This window comes from Musca vetustissima, unplaced genomic scaffold (assembly GCF_032173495.1).
Source record: "Musca vetustissima isolate MV318-11 ecotype Yass unplaced genomic scaffold, APGP_CSIRO_Mvet_v1 utg21725, whole genome shotgun sequence".
Taxonomy (NCBI): Eukaryota; Metazoa; Arthropoda; class Insecta; order Diptera; family Muscidae; genus Musca; species Musca vetustissima.
This window is the reverse complement of record NW_026879482.1, coordinates 154,344-179,363: the sequence shown is the minus strand read 5'-3', so window position 1 is coordinate 179,363 and position 25,020 is coordinate 154,344. Positions and strand designations below refer to the sequence as shown.

At 35.7% G+C, this 25,020-nt stretch overlaps 1 protein-coding gene across 1 annotated transcript; it reads left to right on the top strand.

The window, feature by feature from the left end:
* Positions 1-1,469: 1,469 nt before the first annotated feature.
* On the top strand, positions 1,470-24,531 carry LOC133324400 (putative tyramine receptor 2; the record flags this gene model as incomplete). The annotated part of the gene is made up of 2 exons (XM_061533242.1): positions 1,470-1,628; positions 23,242-24,531. Coding segments are annotated over 2 exons (1,320 nt in total), but the record flags the coding sequence as incomplete, so codon positions are not given.
* Between the last annotated feature and the right edge of the window lie 489 nt (positions 24,532-25,020).

Below are 25,020 nucleotides of genomic sequence, written 5' to 3'. Positions count from 1 at the left end.
TCGCTTTTAGACCCGATGATTCCTTAAAGCATTCCTAAAGTTTTTTTAGCACGGACAATTCTTCAAACAAATATTCTAAAAAATACGTTCGTAGTACATACAGATCAACAATACAGATCAATCAATGGCTCAAAAATATATGCGTTTGGTTCTGAAAAAAATATATCATTGAAAAATGTAAACGAAAAATCCACTCGTTTCATTTTTAAACAAAATATCTTTGAAAATATAATTTTAAAAATTTAAGTCCTTGAAAAAATATTGTTTTTAAAATTCAAGTCCTTGAAAAAATATTATTTTAAAAATCCACGCTTGGTCATCTGATAGTCCTTGAAAAAATATTATTTTAAAAATCCACGCTTGGTCATCTGATAGTCCTTGAAAAAATATTATTTTAAAAATCCACGCTTGGTCATCTGATAGTCCTTGAAAAAATATTATTTTAAAAATCCACGCTTGGTCATCTGATAGTCCTCCACGCATGGTCATAGTCCTTGAAAAAATATTATTTTAAAAATCCACGCTTGGTCATCTGATAGTCCTTGAAAAAATATTATTTTAAAAATCCACGCTTGGTCATCTGATAGTCCTTGAAAAAATATTATTTTAAAAATCCACGCTTGGTCATCTGATAGTCCTTGAAAAAATATTATTTTAAAAATCCACGCTTGGTCATCTGATAGTCCTTGAAAAAATATTATTTTAAAAATCCACGCTTGGTCATCTGATAGTCCTTAAAAAATATTATTTTAAAAATCCTGGCATATAAATCTAATAGTCCTTGATAAAATATACTTTAAAAAATCCACAAAAAATATAACCGTTTGTGGCTCTGATAGTCCTTGAAAAAATATTTATTTTAAAAATCCACGCTTTTAGCTCTGTTAGTCCTTGTAAAAATATTCTTAAAAAGATAACCGTTTGTGGCTCTGATATTCCTTGAAAATATTATTTTAAAAATATATGGTCCTAAAAATCCTTGAAGAAAATATTATTTTAAAAGTCATGCCTATGGTCCTGAAAATGCATGAAAAAAATATTATTTTTAAAATTCACGCCTATGATCCTGAAAATCCACGATCATATATCAATAAAAAATTATTTAAAAATGCCTATGGTCCTAAACAAAACTTTTTAAAAAATATTAAAAAAAATTAAAAATCATCGCCTATGGTCCTATTGTGTTGAATGTCCTTGAATAATTGGTGTCAAAATCCCCACTTGCAGCTCTGATGGTCCTGGAATAAGTATTTTGTAAAAAAAAAACTTAAGCCCATAGCTCTAATAATTCTTGCAGATATATTCTTAAAATCCAAATTCCTTATTTCCCCCATAATTCCCAATCCACTCCCCTGTATCTAAATCGAAAAATATAACTCACTTTAATGTAAACTTCATTTCATATTTATGACATGCATTTTAATATTGTTATTTTTCGTGTTGTTGTTTTCTTTCTCTCGTTGTTACAGCTTAGTGAAGATATTGGATATGTGCTCTATTCAGCATTGGGTTCCTTCTACATTCCCAGCTGTATCATGGTTTTCGTTTATATACGAATTTATTTTGCCGCCAAGGCGCGTGCGAGACGCGGCATTAAAAAACATCCGCGCAAAACAAACAACGAACAGGTAAGCAACTCAACTCAAACCAAAAACACATCACAACACACTATACCACATCACACCAGACTGCCAGCCTGGCAGTCAAACAAGCCTGCCAAGCAGCCAACAGGCATTCAGTCAACAAAACAGCCATCAAACTGTATTTAGCTGTCACCTTTTCTCGCAGCCCAGGAGCACACACATAGAAGAAATACTACGAAAGAAGAAAACAGAAAAGGGGATCAGGGTGGGGGAAAGCAAACGTGGAAAAATAAAGATCTCAACATCTAAAGTCAAACACGTGCTGTGTGTCTTGCCAACATCGAGTTGAGGCATATTGCAGGTTTCTTTCTACCTAACCATAGATTTGTTGTTAGATATTCGTTAGTCGTTTCCATCATTTCAAAAGTAAGACAACAAAATATTGTTTTGTTTGCTCTAGATTTTATGGAAGCTAGAAAAAATAAAATGATAGAATATTACCAACAAAGCCGCCATGTGTCTCAGGAGTAATGACCAATTAAAATGTAAAGGACAGAAGGCAAAGCTGTAGCTAATTTAAACAAAATTAGTTTCGTGTTTTGTCAAAAGTTGACAGCAGTTTAAGTCCATAATAAAGAAGTTGCGGAACATAACAAGAGATGGCTTTAGCGTCTTAAGGAAGTGAATAAATATTTTCTCATTTGCCTCGTTTTGAAAATGTCAATACCTTAAATCAAGGATAGTTAAATTTTTTTAATAAATTCGTTGAAAGGAGCTTAGATGAAAGGAGCTCACGATTTAAAATCAAACAAAATCGTTGTAAAATTTAAAAACAAATTGCTCTGTATTTAAAGACTTTATTCTTTACCTTTTTGTTTACCAAACTTTGAACTTCTGTAATATTGTCTAATCCCCATCTAAGTCATGGTACTACAAATTTTAGTTGTTGTTAATGTTTTTCTCATTTAGTGTACAAAAATATACGCATTTGTTTGTGCAACCCAGTATTTGTGTGTGTGGTTGTTTCTCATGTCATTGTAATTAACACAACAGCACACACACATACACACACGAGAAACCAAAAGACGACAACGCATTGTGGAGGTGTATTCATAAGTTGTGTTCGTTCTCCCCTCTTTATGTCGATGCAATGACAACATCAACATTTGCTTCAAATACCACAAGCAATTAACGCTTCACAAACAAGTATGTCCGAACCGATCCACCGTATATTAGACTGGGATGATTGAATGCAATTATTATAATATTTTATTTAATTATCCATATTATTAAAAAATAACGTGATTGATTGACTGACTTAAGGATTCATCAACGCTCATACGAAACTACTGAAGCTACAATCTTGAAATTTTGGTCCGAAGGTGTGGTTTTGGAAATATGCCTAAAACGGCACGAAATTTACTAAAAAACGAAAGAGCTAGAACTCTTAAATTTTGAATGAGGATCACTGATGATATTTATTTTGGAAATTTGAACTACAAATATTCGAAAAGCATTAAAATGTACTAAATTTGGTACAATTTCGTAGCATGTGAATGAATTGAGCTAACAACTTGATGTTTGGAATGTTAATTAATGTGGAGAAGTAGGTCCATGTAAGGAGATAGCTTTAGAAGTTTGTACTTGTGTATACGATAAGTACTAAACGGTACTAAATTTGGTGCAATTTGAATATGGGGAAACGAATGGAGCAGGAATACTGAAATTTGAAATTAACATAGCCGTCAGGTTCATTTGACACGCTAAATATTAACCGATAATCATGAAAAGAGCCACACTTGCTAAATGATCCGATCCCCTTCCCAATATATAATTTCGTAATAAGGGGTTTTTAACAGATATATCTAAATTTGAAAATTGGTTCAGATTTAGATATATATGCCACCTATATATATTTCGTCCGATTTTATGCAAATGATGCACCAAACTCCCAATATTTGTCCGATTTAGACAAAAGTTTGCACATCGCACTGAATCAAGTCCATGCTTATGTTGTAAAATCGGTTCAGATTTTGGTGTACCATTCACCGATTTTTGGTGTATGATACACCAAACTCCCAATATTTGTCCGATTGGGACTAAATTTTGCACAGAGTACTGATTTAGGTCCAGACTAATGTATGCGAAGTTTTTTTAAATGGGTTCAAATGTAGATATAGCTTCCATATATAGTTTCGTCCGATTTTTTGTGAATGGTGGTCACACGAAATTTGTGCAGAGGGTATTAAATTGAATATAGTGATTACAAAAAACAAGTGGTGTATGCAACGGTTACTCAATTAGGTCCATGTGTTTATATATAGCTCCCATACATAATTTGACTCGATTTCATACAAATGGCACACCAAAGAATCCAAGTCTGCCCTTTAACATGCAATTTTTCATAGCACATTTAATTTCTTCCGATTTCACCTCAATGGCCCTCCAAAGATTCTATGACCGTTCTATCTACAGGATATTGTAGATATTAACATGAATGGGCAGACTATATGGCCCAGTCCGACTTTAATACTTTCCTTACTGATTTTTTTGTTTTTTCAAAAATATATGGTCAGACAGATGGATTTGCAAAAGGAACCCTAAATAATATTTTTTCCAAGTATATATTTTAAAGCTATACCAAGGTGTGAGTTTGAGAAATATTGTTTTAAGAGGAAAGGTTTTTAAGGATTTTTTGCCTTGAAGGGCAGTAGATTTATAAAAAAATTTTAAGTGATTATTTATACTCTTTCGAGTCGAGCTTGAACATTTGTATACCATGGAAGCAATTGTAGGTGCGTGGATTAATTATCCATCGCTACAACAAAAAATCTGCTTTGAAAAGGACTGTTCCTAAAGAGACATGTCGTGCTTTGTCTTTGAATTTAATTCGCATATGCAAGTTTCGCATCAGGGCGGAATAAATACAAGTTATCAACGTACGACCTTTTTAAAGCCACCTAGCCCAATATGCCTGAAGAGCCGCTTAACCAACGGCAAAACGCGTCGCATAATGGTGGGTACATAGATTCTTCTCCTGGCTTTCTTTTTCATTGCAAAACTTAGATCATCAAACTCGACTCGAAAGAGTATAACTAATCACTTAAAAAAAGAACCCGTAGATTTATAAAAAAAATTGTCGAAGGACCACCAATTATTTCTCAGAAATTATTGCTTTTTATTTTCTGTTTCTAATAATCCAAAGTACCATGTCTATCCGCACATCTGGCTGACACGATAACTCTCGAATCATCTGGAGTAACCAATTTCATTCAAACTTCATTCATTGCCAAATGTTTGCTGGTTTGCCTTCGTTTCGTCGTTTAATTGCCACATTACCAGTTATATCAAAGAATCATACGGCCAATTGCATCGAAGTGCTTCTTCAACGAGTTATGAATTATTATGAATTCATAAACCAATTTTTTTCACAATGCTTTAGAAGGCGGATCATAGCCATACATAAATTTAAAGTACATAGTGATATTTTACGTAGAGAGAACGCAAATACGCTAAGAAAATTGGTTTTTTCCAATTCAGTGCAACCGACACAAACATGCAACACGCGCGACCCTACTGGTTACCTTTATGCTAAAAAATCAAGGATTCTAATGGAAATGAATGTTGGCGACAAGAAAAAAAATCCGTCAATACAAGAAAAATCTGCTCTGAAAAGGAATGTTCTGGTGTGATGCCAAATGTCCGACATAAATACAACTTATCAAGTAAAGACATTTGTAATACATATAATGATATGAAATGTTGAGCCGCTTAGCCAACGAGAAAAGCGTCGCATAGTGTAGTATCTTGGCTTTCCTTTTCATTGCAACTCCGATCATTACTGCAAAGAAAATTTAAAAAACATTTCATGATGATCCGCCCTAAAAAGGCATAAAAACAAATACCACTTTTAGGTCGCAATATTACATATAATGATTTGAAATGTTACATAAAGAGATAGCCGTCATAGTCGATATCTAGACTATCACTTTATGTAATAAACACGATTGTTACTTCATAGAAAATTTCAACGCCATTTCAAAAAAAGTTTTATTTCATATAAATTTTTCCATACCATCAAGACTATATAAATTTGTCATTTCGAAATTTTGATAATACTTTTCTATAATCCCTAGGATGTTTTATATTGAGTAAGGAATAAATACCACTTTTTTTTCGACTAGCCTCTTAAAATGTTACTGACCTATTTCGGGAAGAGTCATTCACATTTTATGTATATTCAAGGTTTAAACCACACTATAAGAATACAAATTTGTCTAGTTTATTTACGTATATGTTCTGTCTTTTCACCTGAAGAAGTCCTTTAAAACACCACGGTTTTTAAGAAATATAAACATTTATTTATTGACGACGAAACACTAATTGTTCTCCCCACTCCAATGTCCACACACACTTACACTTCCCTGCATACTCATACGTACGCTATCAAGAGTATGAAATTTTGCAAAGTGAGACCGACCATAAAAGCCATAATAGGAGTATATCTTTGTTATACATGCAAACAAGAAGAATGTGTGTGTATGTATACATATATATATATATATATGTGTGTGTGTGTGTGTGTTTGAATGTGCGTGTATACAAACGAACACACACACCCAGCCACCATGTAAATGACGATGCCAAATGCGGTAGTATCTTTAGCAATGATGGTTGCATGTTTGATAAAGTCGAATGCTTGGTCGAACGGACAGACTGACGAACGGATATAGTACGTTTCTGGTTATATATAACTGGGGTTGCAATCACAAAGTAAATACTCGTGCAATGTCACCGTCATTCTCAGCAAAAGAACTGTAGAACTCACACACACACGAACACTCAGCTCAGCAAGGAATGCAGGAAAAAAACTGTATTTGTTTGTTTGTGTGAATACGTAATGTTAAATTGAGTGTATTTCATACGCACCACATGTCCATCGACATTCTCGGTAGATGTTTTTGTTTTTGCTGCTGTTGTTGTTTTCAGTTTTGTTGCACTCTTTCATGGTAACAAAAAGAAAGAACACTTTACACGCTCATATACACGTACACCAGACACATATAGGCAAACATTTAGAAGAACCTTTAGCCACATGCACACACACATTCAAATGCCAATAGCAATGCCATGCATGTTTTTTAATACCAACTGACGTTAGACGTCACACGGGACAGCAGTGGAGCACAGTAGGAGATGATTTGCATATTTCTACTAAAAGTGGCAGTGGCAATTTATTAGGGGAGTATTTTGAACTGGCTGGTTAATTTATTAATTATATAGCTACAAATGAGAGAGTTGCTACGTCTATTAACGAAATAATCCTTTAGATGTTTTTTTTAATTACGCCTTGAAGAACTCCTCTAAAATATTTTTAAAAAAATCCAAAATTACTACTAAAATTAAAAAAAAAAATATTACTAAAATTACGAAACTATAGTCTTCCCTGTCTTACCCCTCGGCAAACAATGCCATACATTCCCCACTAATAAATAGTTGTTTTTTTTTATAAAAACAACAAACTGGGATTTAGCCTGACTATTTTGTAAAAACAAAATACAAATGGTATCCCAAATAAACCGCCAACACTAATCCAAAATTACTTAAAAATATTTTTTACAAAATCAACGCATTGAAGTACTCCTTAAAAAATATTTTTTAAATCCAAGCCTTGAAGTACTCCTTTAAAAATATTTTTATAATCCCAGCCTTCTTCAAGCTTTTTTTTAATCCAAGCCTTGAAGTACTCCTTTAAAAAGTCCACGCCGTGAAGTACTTCTTTAAAAATATTTTCTTTTAAAGGAAGTTTGAGAATCACTCTTGCCAATCACTTGATGCTGACACAATAAATCGGCTATATCTTCAAGAGTTCTTGAGATTTTCAGTTGAAATTTTGTAGGGACATTCTTGAACCAGAGTAGATTCGATCTAAATCAAAAATATTTTTGACACCGAGAATGGGGGATCCCCTTTAATTCCACGCCTTTATATTCCCACATAACTCTTCAATTTAAAATAAATATTTGGTCTCTTAAAATCCCCACTGTTTTTGCTACCCATTTTGCCAGGCAGACAGACAAACAGACAGAATGCCAGAACACAAGTGAATTTAATCAAGCTCTACTAACATTTGTGGATGTTAAATGAGTTTGAAATTTGCCAACAAACAAATGGACGTCTACCATCCGCCACATAGCGCAGATCAGCTCACATGACACAAACTCGCACACACACTCGCACTCATATCCAGTGACACAGCAATCTTGCCGGGTGGCGGCGGCGGCACACTGGAAATATTTAAGTGGTTATTTCAACTGTTTTCAATTCGAAAAAATTAAATTAAATTCTTTGCATTCCTTTTTTTGTTTTTCCCGTCTGTTTTATTTGTTTTTTTGCTAACAAACAAACAAAATTAAAACGAGTGGCGGCCAACACCATCATCGGTCGGTTGGTCGGTCGCATCATCAACATCAACGGATAATAAAACGGACAAAGGCTAATGGTTCTGGTTGCCCACCACATGGACCGCCGACCTACAGACAATTTATTGACATCATTTAGACAAAAAAGAAGCGGGAGAGGAGTGTGGTGTAGAGGGTGTGTTTGTGTGAAACTATTGCTCGTTACGCTGGTATTTTGTGGTCGGTCAAGGCAAACAAGGCTAGCTAGAATTTATTTATTTGGTCATTATCTTGGTTACCAAATGAAAATGGAAGAACAGGAGGTGGGTCTTTTTTTTAATGTCAATGTTTTCTAATTTCGAAAATTTAACGAATATTTTGCATTAATGCGAGTAGGTAGGGGCAGTGGTTAAGTAATTGAAAATTGTATTCAAATTTTCAGTCCTTCGAATTGGAGCAATCGTGGATTATTGAATAAGTCCAATAAGTATTAGTTTTTTATATTATGTTTTAGCGGATTATGTACTGAATTTTTTATGAGGTCTAAGCTTATGCTTACTGTTTAATTATAAATGTATTTGAATGCAAGGAATTTTATTTCCGTTCTGAGATTAGGCATGACTAGAACATTGTTATGGCTATCAGAAGTTTCTGATTTTGTAAAGCGATGCTAACTTGAGCAGAGACGTTTCAATTGTATTGCTCTAATGTAAATGTTGCATTGTAGAGCTCTAATTTTCGGGAGGGCATTACGTCATGTGAGACTATTCTCAACGATGAAATGCATATATATATATAGGTGTATATATACATATATATATATATAGTTCGCGAACCCTTTTTGACCGACTAGAGGTCAACAAATATTTCTAATATTCAGTACAGCTCTTTTAATTACCTGTCCAGATTCTCTTCACCGTGGGTGGCGTATAGGTCGACTCGAAAAAATCACAAAAAATTAAGTTTCCGGTACACTTCATCCCAATATTATAATCTGATCATTTTCGAAAACACGACAATATAATAGGTATCGATTTAAAAATCAACCACTTATCTGGGATATATTATCAACATCTCGGGTCTATGTCCTTCAGGGGTAAATATTTACGCTATAGAAGACAAATTTTGTAATTTTTCACACAAAAATCAGGGTCCATTTGACCCGCTAAATATTGACCGACCATTATCAAAACAGGCATGCTTATTCTTTGGCCATATCCCCTTCTCCCTGTAAAAATTTGCGATGTTTGGGCCATAATTGCAGACTCTGGAGCGATCAGAAAATCGGACAAAAATAAAGTTTTGGGTCCATTTCATCCCCTAAATATTAACCGATCTTTGCCAAAAACAATAGGGGTCTTCATTGGCCAGAACTCATCCTACATGCAAAATTTCGTGAAGATTGGTTATGGAACTGTGGCCTGTAACGTGTTTACAAATTATAATGGAGAGACGGACGGACGAACGGGCACGCTACAGAATACAAATTTTGTAATTTTTCACACAAAAGTCAGGGTCCATTTGACACGCTAAATATTGACTGATCTTTAAATACTTTGGCCCTATCCCCCTCTCCATGTAAAAATTCGCGATGTTTGAGCCATAATTGCAGACTCTGGAGCGACCAGAAAATCAGACAAAAATAAAGTTTTGGGTCCATTTCATCCCCTAAATATTAACCGAAACAATAGGGGTCAAAAACAATAGGGGTCTTCATTGGCCAGAACTCATCCTACATGCAAAATTTCGTGAAGATTGGTTCATAACTGTGGTATGTATCGTGTTTACAAATTATAATGGAGAGACGGACGGACGAACGGGCACGCTACAGAATACAAATTTTGTAATTTTTCACACAAAAGTCAGGGTCCATTTGACACGCTAAATATTGACTGATCTTTAAATACTTTGGCCCTATCCCCCTCTCCATGTAAAAAATGGAGAGGGGGAAACAATAGGGTCAAAAACAATAGGGGTCTTCATTGGCCACATGCAAAATTTCGTGAAGATTGGTCCATAACTGTGGCCTGTATCGTGTTTACAAATTATAATGGAGAGACGGACGGACGAACACATGTCTAGATCGACTCAGCTAGTCGAGATATGGCGGTCGGTATTAAAGGTGGGTCTATGGACCAATATTTCGCGGCGTTACAAACTTTTGGGGCTGCACAAAGCTATAATACCCTGACAACATAGTTGTGTAGGGTATAAAAAATGTAATAAATGTAGTAATATGGGACTCATTGATCCAATCCTCGTAGTACCTCTCCCACAAATGGTCAAAATTTTCAATGTTAGGCAAATGGGACAAATGGTCAAAATTGTCAATGTTAGGCAAATGAAATGTCCGATTTAAATCAAACTTTGCACAATCTAGTATCTTCACCAAGCCTAAATCGAGTCCGAAGATGGGACAGATTGGTCTACTCCATGTAGTACCTCCTCCACAAAGGGCAAAAATGTACAATATTTAGTATCAGGCTAAAGGAATGTGCGCTTTGAAACTAACCACATCCTTACATTTCTTTCTTACTCAAATTAAGTTCGAAAATCAAAAATTGTCAAAATTCACCTTAAAATGAATTTTAGAATATCATGCGAACATATCATCCGATGCAAACCAAACATTGCACAACCTAATACTATAATTATGCCTGTATATTGTTGGGATATGGTGCGTATTGGTCCACTCCTTTCAGTTCATATAGAAACATTTTGAATATTATATTAAACGAATGCATCTGAAAAAGTCATTTCAAGTTCAAAGATGGCACCAAGGGATGTCAGATGTGATTAAAACGTTGTAAATCCTAATATGTTTCCCTAAGATGGGCAGCCTCTTCTGGTACCTGTCCAACATATATAAAGCGAACAATAAAGCCAATGTCTTATTCCGTAGGCCTCCGCAAACCATAGACATATCCCAACCAAAAATAATTATTATTGGTCCAGTTTTTATTGTAGCCCTCCAAATATCGGTACCCACAAAATATGGGATTTTTTACAAGTATCCCAAAACTGTAATTTGTACGATATCGCTGCAGGTTTTGGTGCTTTTAGTGTTTTGAGATATTAGCAAAGAATGTGAAAATTAGTATTTTTAGTTTACGAAATTATCGGCATAGGGTCTATTTTTTGCTATATCCCCTAAATGACACCCATTATTATTTATATTGGGAGTTGCGATATTATACTGTAGTCCTGTAAAAAGTGGCAACAACTCAGTATTTCTGCCCAGTGGATTTCAAGATTTTCTTGAGCAACATTTGTTTTTTTTTTTCGAAATTACATAGCTTCCCAAAGTTATCCGGTTTAAAGACTTTACAAATTTATGGCCCGCCGAACTTAACGCTATTTACACTTATTTATATTTACATCTTAATTCAGTTTTTTAGGAAATATTTTTTTTTTTTATTTGTCGGGTATCGATCATTTTCGACTCATACTTTTGCAAATCTACAGGTGTACAGAATATCACAAAAATTTAATTAGGAACTAAAACATATCTTCCACAAAATAAATATCCGCAAAAGATTATTAAATTTTCAAAAGAAAATTATTTACCTTATTACTCTCATCTCCCTCTACGCGTTAGCATGCAATTGAAGTCATTTCTCACTTCTGATGTGTTGTTGAACAACGCAAGAGAAAAATTGAAGAAAAAACTTCACAACGAAAAAAAAACAACACTCACACACAAATATGGAATGTTCTTGTTGCTGTTGCTACCCGGTATCATCGCATCCATTGAGGTTAGTTTAAAATGCTAAATAGTCATCATTGTACCTGTCCTGACCACTAACACCGGTCTTACATTGAAGGTAGATTGAACGTCGGTCGGTCGGATAGTTAGTTGGCTGTCTGATAGCTATGTGGAAAAGAGCATGTGTTTGTGTCCCCCCTTGAACCAGTTCACAGAATCGTCGTGTGATAAACAATTGTTCATGCCCTATCATGAACATAGACACACAAACACATCTACAAATTCACATAAGTAGAATATAGCAGCAGAGAAACATACTGCAGGAGATCCTGGCAAGAATCCTGGCAAACCAGCTAGCTAGCTACCAACCAGCCAGCCAACCAACGAACGAACCAACCATCCTGGCCAACCATACAACAGGAGAAACTTTTAATCAATTTATCGCAATCTCTTTTAATGAAAAAGTTTAACGTTCCTTTCATTCTTTGGTTACCATTGTAGTGTGCCTTTCATTTCTTTATTCTGTTGCTGCTGCTACTTCTCCTTTCTCGTTTCGGGTTTTTTTGTTTGTGAAGCAGCTTTAACATGCCAAAACTGACAGTAGGAAGCAGAAGGCGTCAGAGAGGAAACGCAAACACGAGTAGCACAAGCCAAAGCAACAGCAATGGCAACGGCAATAATGGGACAACGTAAAAGCTGGAGCACATTTCATAGTTGGTTAAAGTTGAGATAGTTTTTCCCCGTTAGTTTCGAGTGTCGACACAAGTATTTTCTTTCCACCGATAATGAATTGAAAACGAATGGCAGGCATTCAGGTCACCCAGTGAAACAAATATGGGAATATTTTTAGTACAAAAGAAATGATGAAAAAAAGAACTACGACAAGAGCAAAAAATACCTGGATAGAAAGTTAAAGTGAATGTTGTGGCAATCAAGTGGAACATGCATTTAAAGAGCGTGTTGCAAAGCAGGGTATTTTATTAAAAAGTTTAAAATATGTTTTATTTAAATGTTGGAACGTATATTTAAGATTCGTGATTTCTACTCTCGAGTATAACAGTAATAATTTTGTTCTGTGAAAAGACGACAACTTAATCTTTGTTATCGGTATATATTATGGCTTCAAATGGATTAAGTGTAGCTTGAGAGGCCACTTATGCGGAATTCATAAGGTTTCGATTTTCAGTTTTAAAACCATAATTCTTGCAATTGTCAGTTAATGCCCTAGTTATTTAGCATTTGTCAAATATTAATTATGGCATTACTAATAAGGAACACATTGTTATTTACGGCCACAAAATGGGCCAGAGATCCTATTTTTTTACCATAATTAGATCATTTGGTTTATGAAATAAATAAATGTCACATATAAGGATGATTACGATTCTCCAAGAAAAACGTAAAAATTTAATAGGGTGGAACGAAAATGGCGGTTGATTTTAAAGTTTAATTCAGTAAATTATTTTGGAACACGTTTGAAATCATATTTTTATACCATTCACCACACTGTGGTACAGGGTTATGTTTTTGTACATATGTTTGTAACAGGCAAAATGAAACGAGATAGACACATGGTTCCTTTAGAGGATATGCATAATATCACTTTCTGAGTCGATATATGCATGTCCGTCAACTGTCCATGTTAAATTGTAAACAAAGTGCAGGTCGTATTTATCATCCGATTTGGATGAAATTTGGCACAGCCCATTTGTTTTGCCCAAGGACGTGGGCCGATCAATCCTGACACTTGCCAATTGTTAATCTCTGCACAATTTCATTTATATTGGTAGGTCTTATAGCCGTATGTGTACCATTTAAAATTATGGACCGATTTTAAAAAAATATGAGAACTAATTTAAACAAAAACTAATACGCCTTATTGTAGATTTTGTTCGGAACTTTGAACAAAATTTCATAGCAATCGGATAAATATTGGGGAAAAAGAACTCCATTATTTTTATATGAAATATAAGACTTTATTTAACATGCTTCGGAATGCATGATTTGGATCAAAATGCACCGTTTTGTTGTATGATTTGTTGCCATTTTAAACGTAACTTCAAAATGCCTCTCTCAAAGAAGTCCTCCTCTCTATTTGCAAAAAACTCTAGTAGTCGATTTTCACAATACTTCCTAGATACCAATTTTTTATCATTAAAGAAATTTTGCAATGCAAGAAAAAAACCGGTAAGAAAAGTGGTAAAGGCGGACTGGGCCGACTATATGATAACATTCACCACTTTGGGTATACTCTACATTTGTATCCGAAAAGACGTCGCCTTTTTGAAGGAATTTTGACATGAAATTGAACGAACATAAATAAGTGTTTTTTATGTCTTTCTGGAACCTATGCTAACTTTCATTTCATTTGGGCAAGTTTAGTGTTAATCGGCCAAGCTGTGGATCTTTAGTGCACAATTTACCTTAAATCGGACAAAACTATGTACGGACGCTATATCTAAATCTGAACCGATTTTCATGAAACTTAACACTCATCATTCCGGACCTAACTATATATGGGAGCTATTTCTAAATCTGAACCGATTTTCACGAAACTTAGCACACGTCATTCTAGACCTAATACAATACGCTTTGCCAAAATTCGTGTAAATCAAAAGATTTGCAGGGACTTTGGTGCACCATTTACCTAAAATCGGACGAAACTATATATGGGAGCTATATCTAAATCTGCACCGATTTTCACGAAACTTAGCACACATCATTCTAGACTTAATTAGTAGGCTATACGAAATTTCGTGCAAATCGAAAGATTTATAGGGACTTAGGTACCCCATTTATATTAAATCGGACGAAACTACATATGGGAGCTATATCTAAATCTGAACCGATTTTCTCCAATTTCAATAGGGTTCGTCCTTGGCCCAAATAAGTGACATGTGCCAAATTTCATCCAAATCGGATAATAAATGCGACCTGTACTTTGTTCACAAAAATACACGGACGACATGCACAAATCGACTCAGAAAGTGATTCTATGCATATTCTCAAAAGGAACCATTGGTCTATCTCGATTATTTTGCCTGTTACAAACATATGCACAAAGACATAATACCCTGTACCACAGTGTGGTGAAGGGTATTATTAGAGATCAGAATTTAGCGTTTGGGCATATGGAAGCACCTCCTGTTGGCCAATTCTGGCCGTTTCTGGTCAATTGCTATTTTCAAACGGTCCAGTTGTTGACAGTAGAGATCAGAATTTAGCGTTTGGGCATATGGAAGCACCTCATAATAAATAATACCCTCCAGTCCCACCAAATACATACATAGCAGACCTTCCTGGCCGTTACTTCTGGTTTGGCCACCGTTTGAGGTGCTTCATCGCTCTTTGACAACGATCGTTTTTGGGTTGTCATATGTGATCCATTTCTTATCTCCATTCACCATCCGTTTAAGAAATAGGTCTATCTCATTCTGTTTGGCCAAGCCTTCGCAGATGGAAATTCAATTTAACCTTTTTTCTGTTAAGGGGACCCCCCCATTCTCGGGGTCAAAATTTTTGTTGATATAATTCGAATCTACACTTATTAAAGAATGCTATTTTCAAGTGAAAATCGAACTCTTGAAGATATAGCCGTTTATTGTGTCAGATCAAGTGACGGCTGAAGGGCTCAAACTTTAAACGCGTTTTTCTCTAAACATTTTTTTGCGAATGGCGGGCACGATAACTCAAAAACTAATAATCCAATCGGTTCCAAATTTTGCAACGTTTCTCTGGGAGTGTATAGCTCTCGTATGAACTAGGATAAAGCCAATCGGTGAAGATCTTCCTTATTTTTTAAATTGGTTTTTGAAAAAAAATTGGCGATTTTCCAAAAATATTTTTTCGGTGGTCTACCATTTTGTTAATTTTAGAGCGAAGTCAATAATCCTAGTTCATACAGAGCCGCTCTTTTCTACCACGATGGAATTTTCGTGATTCCATGTTCCAGTGAGGAGTTATCTCCATTAAGGACTTTTTTATATACAAAAAAACAACACCAAAACAATAACAAAAATTTTTTGTAAATTATTTTTCTTCTCTTTTAAATCTTCAGTTATATATGTGCAAAGTTACAAACCTTAACAAGCATTGGAAATTTACCAGCTTATTGAAAATCTTTTTTCTGTTAATTGGTGTGGCACGCAAACATCGAGCTTCTCTTTGAATCCAGCTTTGTGTAAATGGTTTAAAACAGTTTTATGGTAGATTTTTAGCTCCTGGGCAATGTTACGACTGCTAACATGCCGGTCAACTTCGATCATTTCTCTGATTTTATCGACATTTTCGACGACTGGCCTAATGGTTTTTTTCCCTCCAACCTAATATATTACCTATCTGGCCATTCAGGACTATTCAAGTTATATTATGATTTATTTCGTTTAAATATGAATATGAATATTAAAAAAACAGGTTATTTCATTTATTAAGCGTGTATGGAGGTAATGTAGTTATTCCCGCAATAATATTTCGCCTTAAAACCCCTTGTATCACCCCTAGTATTTTTGGTTGGTGCAGAGCATGTTAATAGATGTTTACGAAAGTAAAATTTCTCGATAACTATATAGAAACAATATAACCCCCTGATGCTTCTTTAAATGTTAATTTTTCATGGCATTTTGTAATGCCTATCCTACCATACATTTATTGTTTTTATTTTAATTTCATGGATTTTTGCGCACATGCTAACTGAAATGGAAAACAACGCTGTAAGGATATTTAATTTCATAGAAAACAAATTTCACATATAATTTAACATGGTTTTGTAATAATGCTGCAGCAGCAGCAACAACAACAACAAACTACCAAAACAATTATCCGATCACTTTTCACATTAATCATCATTCAGAAAAATCATTCAATATTGACAGGGATAAATGTTGTGCGTTCGGTCGGTCTCTTCATTAAGCTCTCATCCATATATTAACAATGAACTGATGCTACTGCTGCGGGTGTTGTTGCTACGACGTCGGAGGCTTAAATCTGCCACATTAAAAAGCTCTATGAATGATTTTATTGTAATCAATCATAAGATGGAAAAAAAGAAATAATAATAATGAACGTTTCATATACTACACGCATGCAGTATGTGGGTATGATTGTAATATTATTTTTGTGTTCACAGCCAATCGTTAAGTGTATACAATTATTGATAAAGTGTTGCAAAATGAGGACGAAAAAAGTCCTTGCTATAAATACGAAGGCCAAATTGTAAGAGTTACTCATGGTCATCAATATATTGATGAGGAATAAATAATTTCCGAAATATTAAATGAGGCTAAAAGAAAGCTGAACTGTTAATATATTAGGGATGCGAATTTAATATTAAATTTCAGAACATAGAATTACATGACCCTAAAAATTAAGTATCATCCTGGCCTCAATTTTATATTTGTCCTAAAACTATATAGCCATGGCTGACAAAATTAAGTCAATACTGATATTTTTGGTAGGAAGAATTTCTACCCAATAAGAAACCAAAATAACCGGATTCCAGCCAATTTGTAACTCCAGCTTCCAAAAGTACCAAAAATTTGGAAGGTACTGTTATTTGAGGACTATCATGATCGATATTGCTCATTTTGGTAGTATATGGTTTCAAAAGTATACTCATGGGAGCCATAATAAATCGTGTACCGATAAATCTCGAACATCCAGGAGTATTATTTTGAAGCCATATCTTATGTATTGCGAGCGCCATCGTGATTCCCAGAGAATGCCGCACATGTGTCAATCGACGTAGAATTTTATTGTGATCACGAATATGTACATTTTATATGGTCTCTGGGGGGAAATGTCGTGGTGAAGCAAACGGAATGAACTCTATATTTCTGCGGAATGTACACTCAACCTTGTGGTGAATGTATTGAATTTGAATTTGGCATCACCTTGAAATATTTTCCGAATATTAACAATATTCAGTACAGCCCCTCTAATTACTTGTCCACATTCCCTTCACCCTTCTGTTGCGATGTTCGGCTTATAATTGAATGAAAAAAAAAACACAAAAAATAAGTTTTCGGTGCACTTCATCAACAAATTATTATCTAATCATCACCGAAAATTACCGGAGTTGTCCTTGACCATAACTGAAAACTCATGCAAACTTTCAAAACGATCAGCGCTATATTTCCAACCTCCAGTGTGGTAATGGTTTATTATAATAATACTATAATACTATACTATATGGTTCACTATAATAATAATATAAATATTTAAGTGTAACTCTCACATCCTGGTACATACGACAATATTGGTATCAATTTAAATGTTAACCACTCCTCTTGGATATGATATCAACTTCTCGGGTCTATGTTCTTCAGGGGTAAATATATACGCTATAAAATACAAATTTTGTCATTTTTCACACAAAAAAGGTCATTTGACCCGATAAATATTGCGTTCTCTATCAAAACCGGCATGCTTATTCTTTGGACCGATTCCCTTCTCCATGTAAAAATTCATTTTCGGCCTAAAGCGATGAAGAAAAAACAAAAAAATTACGTTTTTGAACAGCGGCAAAAAAGTAAATCTTTAAAAAACAAATAACCTCTCAAATTGGCCATGGGGCCATCCTACATGCAAAATTTCGTGAATTTTTATGTGGCCTGTATTTTGCATCTTATAATGGGCAGACGGACAGACTGGCATGCACACATGTCAGATCGACTCAGCTAGTCGACACATGAACCTATTGAAGGTGGGTCTAGATCAATATTTCGCGGCGTTACAAACTCTTGGCACACTGCACAAAGCTATAATACCCTGACAACATAGTTGTGTAGGGTATTAATATACGCACAGCTTATGTATTCACAAGAAAACAAACTCGATAAAAAAACTCAAGGCTCTCTCTTGTTCCTTTTAAAGGTGTTATGCACTATCGAATACATTATTCATACTCGCGAAAAAAGTGTAAATTCATCATCATTAATACCCAGTCATCCATATGACTGCTTTCCATTTTCATGCCAGAATTGTCGCGCTATGCCTGCGTTACTGTTGCATCGTAATAAAAAAAAACCGACAAAACAAAAAAAATCGAGAATGAAAACATCTCTGAATAACGTATTTCTTGACAGAGTAGATCAATGTACATTTCGAAGTAAAGCGATGAAGAAGAAAACAAATAATAACAAGAACAGCGGCAAAAAAGTAAACTGAAAACAAATAACCTCTCAAATTGGAATGGGGCAAAAATCCAATTAGCGTGAATTTTTATTACGTATTTTGCATCTTCAAGCTGCTGCCTGACTGGCATGCCACCAAGCCAGTCTGCTCGACACATGAACCTATTGATAGATTACGGAAGAATTTGGCACATGACAAACGCATATGAATGCTCTGCAAGGATATGTCCTTAGTACGGAAGGTAAGGGAGTACAGTATTTTGGAGACTGAGAAAAATGTTTTGATGATTTTTTTGAAAGAAATTAATAACGAGTAAGCGAATGTGTATAGAGGGATTGGATCGATCGTGTGACACCATACACAACAATCACTGGACATTCGTTGTTTCCACTCTGTAGTGCAGACGCAGGCATTTCGTTGCACGCTTGCTCTTCGCGAAGCAACTGAAAAAAAATGATTAATATGACATCACTAAACATAATTAAGATATGCAGATCCCTGTAAATATTTTAGTATGGCTCAATATCTATACTAATAAAAGAGTTAAACGATTGAATCAATTAACGATAGAATATTGGGTGAGCAGATAAAGCTGAAATCCTGAATATGATATGTAGGAAGTTTTGGAAATCCCTACTAATTGTACCATATTTTGATTTGGGAGAACCGATAAGGCTGCAACCTGAAATTGGGAAATAAGATTTTTATTGGATGTATGATATAGGTGGTTTTGGAAATTCGTACTAATGTGTACTAAATTGTACTCAATTTGGTATAATTTGTGTTTAGGTGACCCCATAGAGATGGAATCCTGAAGTTTGGAATTAAGATGGAGTGTAGGATATACACAAGGCCACCTGTATTTCTCCTGATCAAATAACGAGAAATCTATCAAATTGTGATAGTTGAAAGGCATTCATCCAGTCTTTTAGACGTTCGATCGATCCGAGGAGAGAGTATCGATTCGGACAATTATTTTGTAGCAGCCAAGGTTCGCACTCGTCCTTATGTAGCAGCAAATGTGATATCTAACACAACACGGAAACGTCGAAAAGCTGCAAACACAGCAGATGTACAGGGGTCGGAATTAACTCCAAAAATGTTACTTAAGAGTAACACATGACGCTATAATTTGTACCGTCATTTCTTATTGGTTTCAATTGTATACCACCTAGCAAAGATGATGTCAGAATATCAATAAATCGGATAAAGAATTATAAAAAAATATTTCGGCTGATAACCCATCGGCAACCAGCCGAACTATTCCAGACCGGTGGTCAGATGCAGTTCAGGAGCATGTACCAACTGATTAGTACAAGTTGGCTAGTTGAATGTATTCCGAATGATTGAAATCTCAGACGATATGAGCCAACTATAGAGGAATTAGTCTTCTTCCCATCAAGAACATTATTGGACCAGGCCTGGCAAATCCAGCATTGACCAGATTTTCAGTATGTCTCAAAATCCTGTAAAAAACCGACGAAAAAACACATCCGCACATTCCACCTATTCGTCGACTACAAAGCCGCATTCGACAGCCATATCCGTTCAGAGGTTTTTAAAGGCATGTCTGCGTTCGCCATTTCTACAAAATTAATACCGATATGCAAGATAAATTTAACTTGCACAAGGTATAATTTGTAGTCATTTCTTAGGACCTCTTGTAAGCCCTTTAATACGAGGAAATGTGGGTCAGCATATCAATCAGGTAAAGAATAATAATATGGTAAAATCAACGCGCAAGACATCCAGTAGACTAGGACCAACTGTGGAACTTGAAAATAACAGCATCGACGTAGTAAACGATTTTATATACCTCAGTAACGCCATAAACAAAACTAATAACATCAGCTTTGAAATCCGGAGAAGAATGGTGTTGGCCAACAGATACTAATATGATCTGAGTAAGGAATTTAAGAATAATGCCACCTCTCGCCAGACCAAACGCACACTCTACAAGACGCTGATACTAACCGTGTTGTTGTATGGATCAGAAGCATGGATACTTTCGCAGGCAGATGAGGCAGCTCTTGAAGTGTCTGAGAGAAAACTTCTCCGAAAGATCTATGGGCCGATTTGTGTCGACGGTGAATATCGCCTTCGAATGAACCCTGACTTGTACTATATATTCTCGAACATCGACATAGTCAAACGTATCGAGCTGCATCCACTACGCTGTCTAGGTCACGTTGTGAGAATGGATGACGATGCCCCAACTCAAAAGGCATACGAAAGCGACCCTACTGATGGTTCACGCAGAAGGGAATGGCCTCGAATTCGAAGTAAAGATCAAGTGGAGGAAGATATATATCAAAGCATGGTATTTCAAATTAGAAAAAAACTGCTCACAATGTCGACGTGCATGGAAATATTTTTTTAAGTTCGGCTTCCATATATATATATATATTAGGTCGGATAAAAAGAAATCCATTATTTTTATATAACTATAGACCTTTATTTAACATGCTTCGGAATATCCGATTTTGATATGCACCGTTTTATTGTATGATTTGTTGCCATTTCAAAGTAAACCTCTTAAGACCTCTCTCATAGATGTTCTGCTCTCTATTTGCAAAAAACTGTAGTAGTCGATTTTAACAATCCTCCCTAGATACCAATTTTATATTATTACAGAAATTTTGCAATGCAAGAAAAAAATGATATTCGCTTGGTGCCAAGTCCAAACTGTGTGGCGGGTGCATTAAATCTTCCCAACCAAGCTCCCGCAGTTTCTGGCGAGTCAATGTAGATGTGTGTGGCCTAGCGTTGACCTAATAGAAACGACACCTATCATGCTGACCAATTTTGGCCGTTTCTGGTCAATTATAAATGGTTTAAAACAGTTTTATGGTAATTTTTTAGCTTCTGGGCTCCTGGACTCCTGGACAACTTCGATCATTTCTCCGATTTTATTGACATTTTCGACGACCGGCTTACCTATGCGAGGTGCATCTTAAGTGCTATGGTATGGTGCTTCGTTCCCAATGAAAATGGCCCTCCTAGTTCGAACTTCCAAAAACAACGGTTAATGCAATTTCAAGATTCGTCTATGTAAATTGAAGACCTTCCGTCGGAAGCCATGAAATTTTAAATTATAAGTTGTTCAATCAAAAGATGAGACTAGGGCCTTCTAACTACTTACAACGTATCTTGGTCCCTTAATTGAGGTTATGCCATATCATTGAACTAATGCGGCGCGATATTTTTATCCTTTGTGGAGCCGAAGTAGTAAATTGCTGTTTCAATCATGAAAACAAATCCGTAGACAAGTGTGACTAAATTAATAATTCAAATTTCTTCCATTGTTCACATAGCCCCGAATTAATATGTATAACACGCTTCATTATTCAAACTGCTTATATATTGAATGTAAACTTGTTCAACATAAGTTTTGCATATTTTTCTCCATTATAGTAATTTGAAATAAATACCATATTGACTTCACTGTATTAATTATAACTATTGAATTGTATTTACAAAAACAATTGTCATTATACAAAGTTTTCAAAATACTGTGCCAAATAGCTTTATGAAACCAAACAAAAAATCCCACCCCATGACGAAGTGAAAATTGAGATGATGACTACGAATCTGAAGGATGAAGAAGAAAACTGTCTGTAATCATTTCACTTCGAATCAGCATACATATTTCCGAAATGAAACGGTGTATGTAATTGAAGGTCAAGCGTGTGTGTGTGTATGCAGTAGTACATAGATTTGTAACAGTAAATAATAAACAGTGAAGGAAATCATGCCAAGGGAAGGAAATCTGAAGGAAATGGAAAACAGGCATGCAGTTTGTAATTGTAGATGATTGTGAATATTAAATTGTAAGGGAAACTTAATATTTAAGACATTAAAGTAACTCTTGGACGACACTTTAATAACAATTTTAACACTATAAATATATATATATATATATATATATAGCAAAAATTTAAAATATGAGAAGTAAATATTTTTAAAGTAACCATTGAAAATCTGTGACTAAAATGGCCAAAATTGCTGATTATTTAAAACTTTTATTTGCATTTTTGTATGACTACTACAAAATCTCTAAACATATTTGAGTGTTTGCTTGTATAAGTCCTCCAACACATGGTGTGTTGATCTCACGCTGCATTCTGTTGAAAATGTAAATATTTCACATTTAAATGTAAATCAAATTTCGAAAAAATACATTCCAACTAAACCGAACAAAACAACTGGATGTGAAACCCAAAAACTGAAAAGTGTCACATTCTGTTACAGGGAATGATTGAAAAGCAAATACACAACATAACGAACAACAAACAAAACTACACATATAAATAAATTCACTTAAACTCTTGAAAATAACAACTATTGCTGCAACAGCAAACACCAACACACAGTTCCTTTCTATTAATCCACTTTTCGGGTTTTGTTTCGCTTTTTTCAGGTTACCAGCTTTACCACCGCCAACAAAAAAGGTACCATACCAATGCCATCCTCGAGTGCGGGGGCACTGCAAAAACACCAACAACACCAAATAGCCACCATTGAAACACCACCGAACAGTGCGGGAGCACTGCCAATGCAAATACCCACAGTTACCTGCGATTTAGCCTCAGACATTTCCACCTCCGAGGCGGCCGATATGGAACCCCATCCGCTAATGTATCCCAGTGCGGGCGCTGGCAGTGCTGAGACAGCCGCAGCAGCGCTGGGCACATCTGTACATAGCATAGAAACAACAATAACAACGACGACAAACAATTCAACACCCAATTGTAAAGACTCAGCGGCCTCGTTAAGGGTGAGTACAATAGCAACGGGCCATGGGGCCCTTAATGTACCCGTACCGCCTTCAATGGCGGGCAACAATAACGGCAGTACGGCAGCCCTTAACAACAACAATAATGGCACCCTGCCCAGCACAGCGTCTTCGACAGCGACACTGACAGCCACCACGACGCTACTAAATACAAAGCCAACAACGACATTATCCACAACTACCACCACAAATGAACTGAAAGTCTCACCCATTGCCGGGCGATGTCGTGCCCTTTCGGTGGGCATCGACACCGATATGGTAAGTGAATTTGATCCATCAAGTTCCGATTCGGGTGTGGTAAGTCGTTGTGCTGTGGTCAAACCGCTAAAATTTCGTTTATGTCAGCCTATTTTTGGTCGCAAATCCAATAATAGACGGCAGAACGAAGGCAAGGCGGCAGCGGGGGCCAAGGCCGATGGTGGCGGTACTGCATCAACAACGACATCTTCCAAGGCGGAAATTGTAAAAGCCGAACTGGAACCTGCCATACCCAAGGTACAGAAACCCCGCGATCCCGAAAAAGAAAAACGACGAATAGCCCGTAAGAAAGAGAAACGGGCCACCCTAATTCTCGGTCTGATTATGGGCTCGTTCATTGCCTGCTGGCTGCCCTTCTTCTTCCTGTACATACTGGTGCCAGCGTGTAGCAACCATTGTCACATACCCGAATCGGCCTTTGCCATTGCCTTCTGGCTGGGGTATATGAACTCGGCCCTGAATCCGGCCATTTATACCATTTTCAATAAGGACTTCCGGCGGGCATTTCGACGCATACTATTCAAGTGATGTTTGGCCTATGTGTGCTGTTATCGGTGCGTTCATGCCAGTATCGAAAAGGCAACGGAACGTGCTATGGGCAGCACACCCATGGGTTACAATATGTATCATTATCGACGTTAGATTTGGTTATTTGCTTAAGTTTCGAAATAGTTTTTGTTTCGTTTCGAATAGAACCATAATCATTTTGACTGTGGTCATAGGTTTCGTGTAAAATATTTGAAAAATGTAACGCCCAATCAAACCATAAATCATAAAAATAAGAACAAAAAAACCAACATTTTAAATTGCAACTCAAAACACCAATAAATCAAAATCAACGTAATCCAATACAGTTAACTCATCACTTTTGTAGCCAAAAACATAGCAAAATACAAAAGACATGATAAAAAAGACGACGACGAAATCACAAAAATAAATATTGAAAATAAACATCTTTTTAATCAGCCAACTAGACGAAATCCATCAATCAAAACAATCAATATTTGCTCTAAGCAAAATAAATTCAATGTCAAACTAGAGAAGAGAGAAGGAGAGATGTAACCGAAGATATGATGATGCAGAAGAAGAAGCCTTAAAGAATTAAATAGCTCACTGGAAACAAGTCATTGCACTTCAAGGCAACGG